The sequence below is a fragment of the Calcarisporiella thermophila genome, assembly GCF_041956535.1.
Source record: "Calcarisporiella thermophila strain CBS 279.70 unplaced genomic scaffold VTP21scaffold_3, whole genome shotgun sequence".
Taxonomy (NCBI): Eukaryota; Fungi; Calcarisporiellomycota; class Calcarisporiellomycetes; order Calcarisporiellales; family Calcarisporiellaceae; genus Calcarisporiella; species Calcarisporiella thermophila.
The window spans coordinates 1,359,876-1,376,104 of NW_027192193.1; the positions used below are offsets into that span (position 1 = coordinate 1,359,876).

The 16,229-nt window shown below is 36.0% G+C and overlaps 5 protein-coding genes across 5 annotated transcripts; all 5 read left to right on the plus strand.

Moving 5' to 3' along the window:
- Positions 1-1,953: 1,953 nt before the first annotated feature.
- VTP21DRAFT_7452 (uncharacterized protein) lies at positions 1,954-3,151 on the plus strand (the record flags this gene model as incomplete). Its single annotated transcript, XM_069398195.1, has 3 exons — positions 1,954-2,417; positions 2,474-2,573; positions 2,663-3,151. The coding sequence occupies 3 exons, from the start codon at positions 1,954-1,956 to the stop codon at positions 3,149-3,151; spliced, it is 1,053 nt and encodes a 350-aa protein (XP_069255679.1).
- Positions 3,152-5,049: 1,898 nt separating this feature from the next.
- On the plus strand, positions 5,050-6,872 carry VTP21DRAFT_7453 (uncharacterized protein; the record flags this gene model as incomplete). Its single annotated transcript, XM_069398196.1, has 9 exons — positions 5,050-5,253; positions 5,318-5,728; positions 5,794-5,937; positions 5,993-6,058; positions 6,121-6,172; positions 6,242-6,352; positions 6,424-6,455; positions 6,509-6,656; positions 6,724-6,872. 9 exons carry the CDS (start codon positions 5,050-5,052, stop codon positions 6,870-6,872), a joined length of 1,317 nt encoding a protein of 438 aa, XP_069255680.1.
- Positions 6,873-11,759: 4,887 nt separating this feature from the next.
- Positions 11,760-13,363, plus strand: VTP21DRAFT_7454 (uncharacterized protein; the record flags this gene model as incomplete). The annotated part of the gene is made up of 3 exons (XM_069398197.1): positions 11,760-12,383; positions 12,451-13,138; positions 13,191-13,363. The coding sequence occupies 3 exons, from the start codon at positions 11,760-11,762 to the stop codon at positions 13,361-13,363; spliced, it is 1,485 nt and encodes a 494-aa protein (XP_069255681.1).
- A 1,132-nt stretch (positions 13,364-14,495) lies between these two features.
- Positions 14,496-14,824, plus strand: VTP21DRAFT_7455 (uncharacterized protein; the record flags this gene model as incomplete). The annotated part of the gene is made up of 2 exons (XM_069398198.1): positions 14,496-14,675; positions 14,741-14,824. The coding sequence occupies 2 exons, from the start codon at positions 14,496-14,498 to the stop codon at positions 14,822-14,824; spliced, it is 264 nt and encodes an 87-aa protein (XP_069255682.1).
- A 533-nt stretch (positions 14,825-15,357) lies between these two features.
- On the plus strand, positions 15,358-15,612 carry VTP21DRAFT_7456 (uncharacterized protein; the record flags this gene model as incomplete). Its single annotated transcript, XM_069398199.1, has 1 exon — positions 15,358-15,612. One exon carries the CDS (start codon positions 15,358-15,360, stop codon positions 15,610-15,612), a length of 255 nt encoding a protein of 84 aa, XP_069255683.1.
- Positions 15,613-16,229: the final 617 nt, after the last annotated feature.

The following is a 16,229-nucleotide window of genomic DNA, read 5'->3' on the forward strand; positions in this document are numbered from 1 at the left end:
AGTCTACAAACTATAGTGAAAAGTTTGTAAAAATTTAGGGAATCGCGAACCTCCTCCATCTTTTCTACATGCTCCTATACATTTTCTAGAATTTTCACCAGGCGGGTTTTTTGTAGGGCATACTTTTCACGCCATTCTATATAGCGATATATGAGAGAGTTATCACTGTTTATTTCCTTTCCTATACAACCTAAACTTATCTTTCCAAATATTGCAATCATATCAAACTGCCAATATATCATACATGCGCTTCTTTCATTAAGTCACCTATTTTGAATTCGATGTCTCTGCGCGTTACTCTAGTACCATCAGGGTTGGCGTGTTGGTTTTGTTCCCTTCCTTCATTTGTAACCCTTGTTCCTTCTGGATTCATATTTTCATTCTTGTTCGTGATCCTTATGCCTCGACTCTCTATCTTTTCCATGGCTGGAGACGCCAATGTGACGGCAAGAAAGCAAAGAAAAATTGTAACAACAACAAATCTCTTCATCCTTTGGTTGCTAATCGTTCTTAGTCCAGTATGGCCTATATATATTGCGAAAATCTTTCCGAGGCTGTGAAAATCTCACATCCATACTTGAGGGTAGTTAAAAGTCGGCTGACTCAACTCAATTTTTTTTTGTTTTCCTCGCATGAAGCATAGCCTCGTTGAAAATTGCAAGCTTTTCTACTTAAACGAACCTTCATCCCATTAATTTTGGTATTTTTACCTAATTACCGATTATGTACTAATCTTTAGGAATATTTTATCACCAGACAGAATTAGAGTAATTAAAAATGGCCTACATCTGATTCCCCCATAATTAATTTTCTTAGATGAATTAATATCTATCGTTTCAAAGAGCAAAGTTTTTTGGGATCAAACAGATATAGTTTTTTACTGCACATTACAGCCTCGCCACATTGACGCCTCATCCTCCATTGGATTTATTGAGAAAATTTTTAAGTGCTCCGATCGACCTGGTAAGGAAAATTGGGAAAGAAGTTTGCATCAATTAGCGTACGTGGAGAGCAACCTGCCTGGACTTTGTATTCTCAAATAATATAATATCGACATAGTTATAATGGAAAAAGATACGATGAAATGTAAACATCGTTATACATCATTATAAGCTTGTGCGCTTGAAAGAGTTCTATGTAGAGTATAAATGACATATGGTTGTGTCGATATTGAGGCTATGTGATCCAGATAATGTAAAGGAGAAGGGCGAACAACAAGATAGACGAGATGCGTACTAAAAAATCAGTAATATATCTCCAAATCTATTAATATGTGATGCACTTGACTATGGGAATGGCATTCCCTGTTTTTCTAATTAAAAACAATTTAGTTGGTATAACCATGAAACAATTGTAAATGATCTCTACACATGTTAAGATTTTTAAACAAGCCCGTCATTAAATTGACTAGAATTATTGCTTCTCATTTTTACCTCAGGTTCAGAAAAGTAATACTAGCTTAGACATGAAATTGAGCATTCATCATAATCTTCCAACCTAAAGACTATTGTAGGAAATAAAATAGTGATCCACTTCTGGGATTATAGAACAGTCATCTGGGTCTAAATGAGGGCTATTACTAATTTATGATAATATTAAATACGCAATCTACTCATCCATCGATAAACTAAAACACGTGGGCACCAATTACTATTCCCTTAATTATACATATTGAAGGCTAGCATGTCGTGTTCCATAACAGCAGTGATTTTAATTTTTTTGTGAGGGTTGCTTGTCGAATTGTTTTTCATAAAACTCCATTGATATTTGATTTGGGTGGGCCAAACAGTATCGAAAGTGGCATTTAATCTTGAGCTTTCGTTACTAAAAATGATCCCATTCTCCTACTCTCATCTTAAACGCCCAACACGATTGCGTCGTTATTATTTGGCACTTTGCCTTTCACTTATTTTCGGCCTAATCTGCCTTGGATTTGTGTTTTACACAGATCCCATGCGGATTAGACCGTTAAACAACTCATCGGATAACACATTATTACCAATCCATTATAATCCTTTCTTGGACGAGTATGAATATCCTCATGACTGCAATAATTTTAAGCACATATCTAAATCACAAATTCCTCGCGCCTATACCCTCCGTGGGCCGAGATTGGGACGCAAGATATTAATTTTTCATTGGCAACAACAGACATACGGAGAGCTCCCAAATTGGAGCGAGATTGAACACGAATTGTGTCCATACCCATCGGATCTAATAGACTTTTGGGACAATTATCGAAAAACTATGTCCACTTTTGTTAATAATCTGCCCTTTTCCTTTGGCAAGCGCTGGCCTTTGGGGTACGCACCCTGTCATTTTTTCCGCTTGGATAACCAAGAGAGTGTAAAGTGTGAGAAGATTGGTATCGAGTTTGAAGTTACTACTAATTACACTAGATTCAGAGAAGCTGATATGTAAGTGCCCCACTTTATTTATCAAAAACAATTACGTGCTGATCGCTTTTTTTCAGAATATTTCTGGATTATCCGTTCTATCTCGATACAAAAGGCAGGCCACCATTTTATCAATCAGGTCTCTTACCGCCAAAATTGGCACATCAGGTGTGGTGGGTGAGTTAAGAGAGTTTTGTTTTCATTTTAATATGTATTAGGCTCTGTTTTAACTTAATATTTGATATACATATTCATAATGCTTGTAGTATTCGTTTGGCCGTGAATCACTTGCCTACTACCCTTTCGCTTCTCAGACCAATCTCTTGAATAGGTTTGATTTATCTATCGGAGCACCCGAGCCAATGCACGACATATTTTATCCACTGTATCCGATATCAGATCTTGCACCATATTATAAGACTATTGACTTCAATGGGATTAAACAAAAGAAAATGGCAATAGGCCCTACGTCTAATCCAGTTGTTGCGATGATGATTTCAAACTGCGAGCCAAAGAATCAGCGTAATGAGATAATGCGGGAGCTGAGCTCTCTGGTAGAAGTACACTCTTTTGGCAAATGCTTCAATAACCAAAAAATCCCCAAGAGCATTATGCAGAAATACGCAATACCCGATAACTACGATATCTTTTTTGGCGATTGGCCCGCGATAAAACGCGACGTATTTTCTCCTTACTGGTTCGCGTTTACTCCTGAGAACTCGAATTGTGTAGATTATGTCACGGAAAAGGTGTAGTCGTGACGCACACATCCTATTTTTGGATTTTGCTTATTGAATTTATTTTAGATCTACGATGCTCTAGCAGCCAATCTAATACCAATCTATTTAGGGGCTCCCAACATACACGAGTTCGTACCGGAAAATAGTATAATTGTGGCTAGTGGTTTTGAAAATATGAAAGCATTAGTGGAGCATTTGAAGGAACTAGTGCGGGATGAGAGGAAATTGGCCAAGTACTTTGAGTGGAAAAAACGTCCGCAGACTGAATTCTGCAAGAAATGTAATAAGAACGTTTCCATCAGAAAGGAGTGTCAATTATTAGAACGCGCAATCTGGGTTGAATAGAAAATTCAGTACATTTCGCAAAAAAATTTCAATATCTGACATATCTAGAAACAACACACTATTAAATTAGCTTGTATATAATACAAATGAGTTTACACTTAATAAAGATTAAGAATTTTTGCATAAAGCATGTGCTTGATTTTTTATGAAATTTACCATGGTATTCATTCGTTATTTTCCATTTTTTTTATTATATCTCCATGTTAACAGCACCCAAATTTGCAGCTATCAAAATAATTTGTAACATAATAATAACATAATAGAAGTCGGCATAAAATACGATGAATTCTACGTGCTAGCGTATTTATAAATACCCAATTTGCTTTTTGGATGGATAAAGGATCATCCTACCTGTAAACTTATGGAATAAATTCCCTAATACACGACAATTCTGACTGTCAGGATATCAGAGACTTAACCTGGACTCGGAGCCTCTGCTTTAGCAAAATTTTGTTAAAATTAATATTCTTTAATAACGCAATAAAATTTATATATGTGCTAACGGAACAACCGGTTGCATTCAATCCTATATATTGCAATATGTCGCTGACTGACTCGTTTTTCCATATGCGATTGTGGTTAGCTAATCTAATATACTGCTAGATGCAAGGTGTTACAGCCAATCTCGTAATTTTAATATTCTATCTGGCGTCAAACTATAATTATTTATTAAATTCAACACTATATCGAATGGTATGAGGGGCTTGGTGTTACTTTAAAGCCAGGAAATACGTACTTGATGTGGAATATAGATTTACTCAATACAGTGGGCATCTTAAGGTCGCCCAAAGCAGTCGCACCAAATATCTGGCAAAATGTATAAGATATTCATAGGTGAATCTTACAATTTATAGTCGATGCAGCAATTCTAGATACCTTACGACTGAGCAGGCAAGTACAAGTTTAGAAATGCCTAATAAGAGGCTTCTCTTGACCTTAAAATATTTACTTTTGAATTCACTCTAAAGTCTCAGAGATCTTTTACTCTTATAGAATCACTGCAAAAACACAATAAATTCTTGCTACTCCAAAAGGAATCCACTCTTCCTGAAGACTTTGGATTGGATCTTAACTATAAAGGGAGACGTCTAGAGTCAGATATTTGAATATAAAGTGGTAATTTTTTTTTAAATCCTCCACTATAGTTTAATAGTATCCCATTTCTGAATACTATCCACTTAAATGATAACTCAAATATATTAACAAATATTTAATAAAAAATTATAGAGCATTAGTAAAAAGTAGAGGATTTAGAATTTTGGAATAATCTCTGTTGCCCATTCTACATGTGTCACCGTTTTTCACTTGGAGTATTAGAGTTGCATGGTAAGACAGTTTAATACACGCCATTATATATCTATTACATTTTTTAAAAAACTATTCCAGTGATTACGAAGTTGATTATCCCGAGGGCATCACCTGGCAAAAAAAAGGTTTTGTGTTTACTTAATAAACTCCCTATCAAATCATAAGCTAGTTAATTTTGTTACATAATTCGAAATAAAAGTCCAGATATAAATGCCACCATAATCACAGTAGGCATTGATATCGCTTTATTTACTACCAAAATGAACCTGTTGTGGCTAATTTTTGTTGCTGCCTTGCTCGCAACTTCATTTGTCGATGCTCAAGACCTGCAAGGGGTAGAGATACTAAAGGTTATTGAAAAATATAACAATCCGAGCGAGGTACTCACATTTAAAGGACATCAAGTGCTCACAGTGAATGTCAGAAATAAGAATGAGCTTAAACAGTTATCTCGTATCGTAGAGGTAGGTCGAGAAAAATTAATTATTGACAGTTCAATTCAAAAATGCTCAGAAACCTATATTCTAGAAATATTATCTAGATACGTGGACTGAACTCAAAGTGGGAAATGTAGATATTCGTGTCCCGCCTGAATTCAAGGATGCAGTCAGAAAGGCAATAGTATCTCCCACTGTGGTGAAAATCGCCGATCTTGAACAAACCATTATTAACTCGAAAAAAGAGCCAGAAATGCAAATACAATCAACAGCTGTACAAGAGATACCCAATATCGATTTTTTCAAAGATTACCACACGTACGATGAGTTATCCAGCTTTGTGCGCAAATTGAACAAGGATCATCCGAATATAACTGAGCTAGTGAGCGCAGGGAAAACGTATGAGGGCCGAGATATGTTTGGTTTAAGGATTAAGGGCAAAAATGCGAAAAAGAAATTTGTTTTCCACGGGGGAATTCATGCTAGAGAATGGATCTCTCCAGTAACCATCTAATGTTTTACTGAAAATCTAACTAGTTTCACTTAATCAAGTTCAAATTACTCTAGGCCACTGTGACATACATCACGAATGCTTTGGTTGGATTGTATGAGAAGGATCAGAAGATAAAAAATATCGTAGACAATTACGATATATATGTGGTTCCAATAATGAATGCAGATGGTTACGTTTTCACTCAACAAAATCGTATGGTAGGTAATAAAATCGTTGCATATATCAATGCGTGCCTAATTTGTCTTCGTTTAGTGGAGGAAGAATAGGCAACCCAACCGTGGAAGTAATTGTATTGGCACAGACCTAAACCGGAATTGGGTATATAAATGAAATTTTCGCTGGCCGATTTTTCTCTCTTAACAATACATTTGCAATAATAGAATCATCCAAGTTGGAGTGGCCCCGGTGCTTCTAGTAATCCTTGTAATGAATGTAAGCTATTAAGAGTATTTTATATATATGGTTTGTTTTGATGTTCAAGGCTATAATATTTTTTCTTAGTGTATTACGGAAGTTCGGCTGCGTCCACAACCGAAGTTAAGAATATGGCTAAATTTATTGCAGCAGCCAAGCCCGATGTCTATATAGATTTCCATTCTTATGGTCAACAGTGTAAGCTTGGGTTTTATTAATACCTTTGATAACATACTCTCTTTATTTTATTGTATTTTGTGTAAAACTAGGGATGTGGGCTTATGCCTATAAGTGTAATGGCGTAAGTATATCATCATATTTTGAAATACATTTGTTTGCTAATTTGTGAGGTAGGCGCCCCCCAATATTAATCGAGTTGCGGCCGCCGGGAAAGCAGGTGTTAACGCTCTGAAGGCTGTGCACAATACCGTTTATGAATATGGGCCTCTTTGTACTACTCTCTATCAGGCATCGGGAGCATCAGTCGATTGGGCGAACGATGGTAAGCTGGCGCACATACAAATGTCGAATAGAAGAATTGCATTAACTTAACTCCTATAATCTATTAGTTGCAAAAATCCCTTATTCATACACGATTGAATTGCGAGATACTGGTAGAAATGGCTTTGTTTTGCCTCGTGGACAAATCATTCCCTCTGGCGAGGAAACACTGGCAGGAGTGATTGCCCTCCTTGAACATGTATTGAATAATTCTTAACGAAATATCCATCTAGCACAACAGACATTTTCCCTATTGATAATTATCAATTTTTGATAAGTTGATAATTATAATAAGAATTTCTTTTTTTTTTTCTAGTAAGTTAAATCGTGTATTTTATGAGTTAATAGTTAAATATAAATTAATCAGGGTTAACTATCAAAAATTATGATTAGAATATTGATTTGGCTCAAATTTAGTCGGGACAAAATGAGAATTTGTGTAAAATAGATTGAACTCTCACAGCCATATTTATCGTATTGCATTAGTGCGAGGTTTAGCTATAAAAATCTAATCGGGTAAAAATTTCAACAACTCGAAGATGTAGTGATGCCCACCTATATCACTGATGATGAAAAGGATTTTGCACAAATCTAATCCTCTCTTTACCATCTCTTTGGAATCCAATGCGACTCTTTTTTTCTTCCTGAATTCCAAAACTTTTTAATGTTTACATATAATTTTAATGAGGGGCGATCTCCTATTTTAAGAAGATTTATATATTATAAATGCATTTTTGATCGAGTTGAAATTAACTAAACTACGATGTTATAAGAAAATGGCGGGAATATTACTTATTTAGTATACAGTAGAAACACAGAAAGGCAATTGAAATAATCCTAGCTTTGTTAAATGAAAATTCGTTTCATTACAATATTAGCCCCGACATTGTCTATTCAAGGTAATAAGGGTCAAATTTGGACTTGGCAACGGAGTGGGTCCTAGCTTCAATATTCGCAATATTCTTGCAGATTAGAAAAAAAAAAATATAACACTAGGCGACAATTAAGTGTTGACCCCTCTGTCATAAATTAGTTAAGCATTTTTATTTTCCTAGAATAAGACCAACTATAAGCTATTTTATTTATATGAACTATGGCCTTTATTATACATTATGAAAGACAAAAGTATTATAGCTAGAACTAGTTTTTACAAACATTTTAGTTTTTTGGTTAATTTACTTTCCCCGTCTTATTCTTGTTTCTTTAACTGAGTTCACGTTTTCGATGTCACACCTTGAGTAGGTTTTGCGCAAAATGTCGTCCAAGAATAGCAATCGTAATACGAGCTGATACAGCTCGAGGTCAGAGTGCCCCCATTTCTGCAGGCCGCTACTGGGCCACATGCTTCAACTACTCGCACAGCCCAAATCAAACCAGTGAACAGTATCAAGCTTAACAATACCACTCCACTCATTCGTGATCTCGGGAAGAAAATGCCCAAGATCAACGACGCTGAGCATATCAGTCCAAGTACAAAATTTTCTATTTTGGCTCTTCGATTCATATTGATAGGCAAGGTTAAACTACTTAAAGGCAATATCGTATAATTTGAATTTGCTTATATTATTTATTCATGTGAATTTGCCATGAATTTGCCTTAAGGGCAGTAGAAAATTAGCGAATGTACATTTGTCTAATAAAAAGCTGCCACGATCAATTTTTAAGAATCCAGATTCAGACTTGTTGCTGAAACATGAACCCATGTAAATACGAAAGATATTTTGTTTTTGTTACTAGGGTAGAATAGTAACTCCAAACTATGTTTTCCCTATGTATTGTGGATCATCATATCCTGTTGTACGGTGCTTTTATTTGGTAGAATTAAATGTGCTACGTTTCGATAATTAGAAAATATCAGGATTAACATGAAAACTCTTTTGAGCGTGCAAGCTAGCGAGCTGGCTATCTGAATCATTTTCTATTTTAAATGTAGCATCTGAAGATCTCAAGAAAATAAATGTAAATGAGGACAATGAAAAACCTAGCCTCAACTATAATTACATTGTTTAAGATTGAAATTACTCCAAACAAAATCAAACAACTACAAAAACATCAGTAATCTGGGTCGATTTAGTAAAGAGAATTTGTCGCCATTAGATGAAACTAATTAAATATATCCAAGAGATTCCAAAGAAAAAGCGCATACATGTTTTTGTTGAGACACCACCAGGTAAGTTAATCGCATTTACTCTATCATTTTATGTCCAATTTCAATCTTATTTTCTTACTTTTATGCAATTAATTTCTTTAGCGCCATTCTTAGTAAGACATGCAAGGATTAGGTAGCCTAACAGCGAAAATAAAAATACATCAAGCGTTTCCAAAGGGCATCACTAACATCTTATTATTTACGTAAAGCTACTGATGCTTTTAAACAGGTTTACTATATATCCAACCAAATTCTTCCTCTGGGTTGTAATGGAATTCTCAGCCTGATCCAAGTTAACATGAGATATTAGTTACTCGCTTAGCTATCATATTCGGAGTTCAGAATTATTGCTCTAGGATTATTGATAAAACTACTATGTCGCTTAATCTCATCCTCACTGGAGCTAGCACTGGAAAATCGCGAAATGCTACCGAATTCTATAGATCCTCAACTCTATAAAACTAATACAATGACCAGAACAGATGATGAAATATCTGACGATTACCGTCCAGATTACTTTTACATCTTTGATCAATTTGAGAAAATCAACGATTAGCTCAAAACACATGGACTGGAGATCGATGATAATACTATTAGCCACTTTGAACTCGACTCGAAGAGTAGACTAATTCCAATACCTATGTTACCCATCCGAAAAGCAATGATCGTTGGGGAGATTACTCGTCAATTGTGTTATTGGAATGTCTACTCAACAAAAAGTAGTAATCACTGGTTCTACCGGAGGTTTCAATCTTGATGTATTGGGGAAAAGAGAGATCAGAACGTCAGTTGTCGCGTTTACGCCAAAAGAAATATATCGTGCTTTAGATGAACAACAACGTAATTCATTTCCAGGCAAGCCTTTTCATCCTGTATTCGCAATTGAGGTGGAAGATGTTTCAAATCCATCCAAGCTAGAGGAGCTCACCGAAAAATTTAAAGGATCCCATTTTCCCGCAGATGTAGAGCTCGGATGGCTGGTTGGCCCGAAAAACAAGGAAATATATGTATTCAAAAAAGATCAAAGTGGAATAATTTGCCGCAATTCACACGGGTGGAATAAAATTAGTGGAGATGATGTATTGACAGGATTTAAGTTGGATGTTCAAATGATTGATGATGCTATATCCCAGGTTTTTATTACCTTTTTTTGACTCTTCAATTCCTATTCAATATCCTATATGATTATGGTGTAGGAAGCATCCGAATCTGATTCGTCTTCAAAAGGACTTGAAATCAAGTGTCCAAATTGTGAAGGGATTTTTGCATCTCGTTATATTTTTATTCAACACTTTGAAATGGAACATATACGAAAAATACATAGGTGCAAAGGATGTTAAACGTATTTCATTTATTAACCATGACGGTTTCATTTACATATTCCAGCTGAAACTTACACTTAGCAGTCTCTACTTCTTCAATCCTATTTAAAAGGTGGCGGTGTAATTCACAGTATAACATATTTAGTTTATTTTATACCTTTTATAATATCTACTTATTAAGATGGTGGACGCTTTACACCAATTGCATAATTACTTTAGCTTCAGTTACATTTACCCATCCACTTCTATAGAATTGGCAAAGGACGTTACTAAGGATATCGACAAATAAAATGCAAGTTATTAAATTGATGGATCGCATTGTTGAGAATTTAAACAAATGTAAAGTGTAAAAGTACAAATAAACTGGAGTGTTGCAATTTAAAGTCCTTTAGGTATTGCAAAATTTGGAGAAATGAGTAACAGGGATGTTGCCTTTTGCTAATACGAAGATTTGTGTGTTTTCTATATAAGGTTCATTGTAGAGCTATACCAAAAAACTATAGCTTCGAGGTTGAACTAGTTGATATGTTGTGGTTTTACTATACCGTAGTATATGGTATTAACATTTGTTGGGTACTCTACTAATCATTGCTCTATTGAACTCGATTTGACCTACCCCGTCGTAATTGATTTTAATACACACCCCTGTGCAACAGGTATTTGTGTCAAAGAAGATTCGATCAAGAAAGAATGGGATTTGTCTACAGCAGTTTACCATTTCGATGCAAATGATAGTTTTAGAAAATATTAAGGAGAGAGTGCAAATCTTTGGAAACCCGGATTAATGTGCTATTATAAACCTTCTACAAAATCATGCTCTACTATGTTTGAAACATGTAATTTAATGCTCATCTTAAAGTCGTTGAATTTCCTAATAAGGATTAGGCTATGACCCATGCTACTGGATTTCAAGACGTTTATTGGTCAAGATATGGCAAGCGAAAGTTAAAGGTATGAAAAATAAAAGAAAAATATTGGATTAATATAATTATTAAAATAAGATTCAACGAAAATAACTAGATATTGGTACTAAGTTTAATAAGCTTTCGGTCTTTCGCGTAAATGTTGCTTGGCTTTGCAAGAAGAATTGTGTGTAGAGGGCCAGAAAAGTCTAAAATGAAAAAAAAGGGTAGAATTGTGGGTCACGGACTACACATTTCCTTATACGTAATGGCCAAGCCTTCTCAAATATGATTCTAGATTTTCTCCCAAGCTTTCGTGGAAATGGAAATCATTTTAATATTTATCTGTAAAATTACCAGGCAATTACATAGAGGTCAAAAGATATAAGCGTTTCGAATGAATGCAAAAAAGTGGATATTATAATAATGACAGTATATGTTGACCCCCATTGGTTTCGAGAACCCTTATCACAAACGGCATGGTACGCTTATCAACATATTGGGCATTTCATTGTATAAAATAAAACAACAATTTGATCTAGATCTAGGCCCACCATCGAACCAGCACCTTATAAAATACTAATATAAATATTCATAGAAAATTGACGAGCATAAATTTCATAGATCGTTATTCTAGCACTATCAATTGAAGTTCATTATATCTATTTTTATTTTTTGATACAATTACTATGTATGCTATTTTGCTGCTTACTACACTTATTTTGGTCAGTATGGTGCTGGCTGTTCCTGTTTCAGAGTTAAATAATTCTACTTGGACGGGATTTTATACTGAGATGGCCAAATCCTCTGATAATAATGAAACTTCTATTAAATCGTCCGAGTGGAATTGCATCCAGTTCAACAATCCGTTAAATTTAAGAGATCGCCGTGAATGGCCATGTGTGGCATTGAAGCGACAAGAACTCGCGCGTCGTCAACAGAGCAGCGGAAATGGTAAAAATGATCTCTTCCGCATTCGATTCCAATGCAAAGGAACCCCAAGGCAGCTTTGTAATAAAGCAGAGAGAGAACTCAACTTAGCGGGACAAATGCTTTCGGCCTCAATTAGACTCACCCAACCTATTTCCGTGGACGCTCAATTTTTCTCCTTCGAAAAATCAGACGATCCAAATTTAAAAGGTTTCGGGGGTTTTGCGGGGCCGACCAGAATGCTGCCCATGCAAGATGATGATGGAGTAGTGAGAATGTTTCCACAATCACTCGTGAGACAAATGAATGTCCGAAATGCTCAATTTGCACGGGATGATATAGAAGCTAAATTTAACAGCGATTTCCCTTTTCGTTTCCTTGATGAAGCAGCAGATAAATCAGAAAAGGATGACTTTTTGGAAGTGGTAACTAATTGAGAGTAGAAAAATTATATAATATATATATTTTAATATCATCTTGAATATATTTTAGGCAATGCATGAACTAACTCATGGTCTCGGATTCCTTTCATTATGGGCAGATGGAGTTGCTTCAGAGAATTTTCTGACTCCAGAATTAAATGTAAAGATAAATTCAGATCAGACCGCCAATATTAACGGCTTCAGGGAATCAATCTTTGACCGATTCATGATAACTTTGCCAGAGAAGGAGCCAATGACCAAATTTACCCAGCAATTAAACAAATTTAATGGCGGGCGCAGTTTCCGATCCCAGTCACCTGAGCAGTTCGCTTCAGTATTTGGAAGAAGCCCTCAAGGAAGAATTGCTGCTAAAATGATGCAGAAGGCTACTGGAGGCAGGAGAGGACAGGGATTGGCCTTTAAAGCATCGAAAGAAGCAGGCGGTCAACAAGTGTTACTCGAAACATCCCTTAGTCCATTCAGGAGAGGATCAAGTGTCTCACATGTTGACAAGCAATCACATCTGAATACTAGAGATAGATTGATGAGGTTTTCCGGGGATGGTTTACCTTTCAATCAAGCAATTCGTCGCTTTGGAAATCCCATTGGACCCGAATTGACAGCGGTTCTCAATACAATTGGGTATACTGTAGAGCCTGCGAGTAATCAAACTATCGTCAACATGTTGGAAAAGGCAAGGAGTGAAGTAACGGGAGGAAGGAACAGGCAAGACGGAAATGACAACTCTAATGATACAGGTACCAGAACCAACAGTGGTGTCAAAAATATTAATAGGAAAAATTCAGGCAGAAGAGATGGTAGCAGGAGGAATTCAAACACGAGAAATCCTCGAAGGAATAGAACTAACCTTCAAAGCACGAAGAGTTCTAGTATTGACAACAAAGGCTCTGAAATCAACTCGAGTAAAGGAAATATCGATAAGAATAACTCTTGCACTAGGAAAGACAGAAATAGCGATATAGGAGCTAATGAAAACCAAAATAGCATATAGATTCAGGTGCGAAAAAAGGGAAGAGGAGAAATAACTATGCTAGACTAAATGGGATGCAAGCTCAATTTGATTGAAATGCAATATTAAAGTAGCATCCAATACAATATTAAGCCATTATTGAGATTATTAGTGTTATGTAATATATACAATAGAATAGCAAGCTAAATATTTTAGTTGAAAAGAGCATGCATTGCTTATCTTATTTCAGTTTACTTTTTAGTATTGTAAATGATAACAGAGAAACAAACCGTAGGTTTCATTGATAGTTCGCACTTCATGGCGAGGCCAGTTCCTTGAATAAAATGAACTGGGATCTAAATCTTAGACAAGATTTACGTTTTTACTTTTAGCGAAGCAACATTAAATTTTAATATTTCAGTACAATAGTGCTTGCCCTCGGTGCTAAATCATGAGATCATTTCGAGCATTTTGTTGCATTCTTCTGCTCGCTGAAGTCATGGCCATTTGAAAAAGGATAGCTTATAAAATTTTGAAAATTTTATGTATCAACGATATACAGTTTCTAAATCTCCATCTAAGTTTAGAGCATGCTAAAGGATGAGAGATTACCAATTGTGTGATTGCAGTATCTTGGTATCCTAAACCATGGCAGCGGCTATATCCAACCAATGTGTCTGTGTCACTAGAGTCCAACACGATGCCGGAGTGAGTTCGGGCGCACGCTTCAAGCTGCAATCGAGACATTTACTCTTGCCTTGGATGTATATGTTGGTGCCGATCGCTTTCCCTAGTTCCACATTTATTGTAGATATTTTTGTTACGCTCACATATCATCAAAGGTCAACCCGTTTACAGACCACGCGTCGGGGTGCTTTATGTCCACTCACAGAGTGATATCCCCGCACACATGGCTGACAAATTGGGTCAGGGAGACAATAATCTCCAGCCATAAAGGTTCTGCTCCGGCAAAGTCCCTTCCATAGAAGTGCAAACTTATCCTGGCCAATGGTCACCATTAAATCTCCAGACTCATATTCCATGCCGAGTTCTGTGTCAAATAGGGTGGCCTAGTGCCTTCAGCTGACTTTAGCTCAATTACAGCGGTTAGGGACGCGCAGTGAAGTTTTCCGCCCTGAACCTCAATGTGGCTGGTGGCGGATGTTCAGTTTTCAGATGCAATCTTCGCTCGAAATGACCTCTTCTTAAATTGTACGACATTGCTGACAGCGGGTACTGGCAGCAGGTACCTCTACCCTAACTTGTGCATCCTACTCGCTGGACTTCTCATCCTCTTCGCTTTGCCAAGGCTGCAGTTCTTCAATGTAATCTCGGATCCACTTCTGCAGTTGTTTCTCTAATGGGTCGAAGATAACTTCATAATCAATAGTCCGAGTGGATGTATTCGTGGGTGGGTTGTGTTTCCCAGGAGCTGGATTACTTTGTCGACCCGAAGCCAACTGTATATATTTGATTTATGTCATTGTTTAAAAAGCTAGCATTTAATTGTTAAATAATAGTTTAGACTAGGTGGTTTTAATTACTGCAACACTATCGTAGTTAATACTAAGAAGCAGCCGCACACCCTTTTAAATATAGCAATGTAAGGAAAGGAAATAAGAAATATTGCATATTAAATGGTACAAAGTGGACTCCCCTAGTGTACTGCGATCATCACTACAAATATAAGCATGTGACTTTAGCTTGATATTCTGAAAACCGGTAGGTTTTTGCCTGAAGCACTGATTGCTACTCATCTCACTATAAGTGGCGATAATATCGTAAGCTTGAAGATGTAATAAATGAATATGATAGCATTATCATTATAAAATTCAACTTAAATATTCTCTTTATTTTCGATTCCTTTTTTACAAAATAGAATATGATCATACTCTGAAAGCCATGATAACGTGTTAAAATAAGAGATAATCGGAAAATAAACTTATACATATTTATTAGCAAATAAAGGAAACATACATCCTAACACTTATATATGCTTTAAATAACATGAACCACCAGATTCTTACTAAGTTCATTTCAAATGCTCCTGTTAACAGCCGCGGTCATCACAACAATGGATCTCGTAATTGGCATTCCAGCGTGTGCAAGAAGGACCAGCATTGTAGCACCGGCCACACATCCAACCTTTGTCTCGGCATATGCGGTTTGCATAGTTATCACATACAGGGCGGCTATCTGTTCGTAAACACTGCTCAAGGAGGCAAGGGGGGTCTGCCAGTACCCCCATTGCAAACACAATAATCATCACATAGCTAGTTAGAAATAGGATATTAAAATGAATTGAATGCATTGCCAAGGTAATAGTTCAGGGCTAAACAATCAAATTGTAATTGTGAGGACATAAAACGCGGATTCTCCAAGTCTCTTTAAATACGTATTTTTTAGGTTTTATGTTGGAGGACGATCAGGCGTGACTGATAATCTGAAATTGTCAGTATTTTAATTTTAAACCTGATTTTTACTAGTTTGTGTATCAACTATATTACCTGTTTACAATTTCTTGTTATTCTTAAATAGTTCAGCTATTTGTCATTCTTTTTCTTGAGAAGATTAATATACACTAATTAAAATCCAACATTTTAATATCATAATGAAACTAACGCTAGCAGAATATTATACAGTACCTTATACAAAGTATTTTATGCCATCTGAAAGATAATTTTAGAAATGACCCGCCTTTGTGAGGGAGCCAAAATGGCTGATACTTTGTTATTTTCCATTTATAGGTGAACCGCTTCATATCCATGCATTTAATCTCTTTTGAATAACCATTCATATCAGTGGCGTTATTATTTTTGACATTGAGGGCTAAATTTGAATTTTGAAAAGTTTGAAGAGTTGCATGATGCTCTTCAATT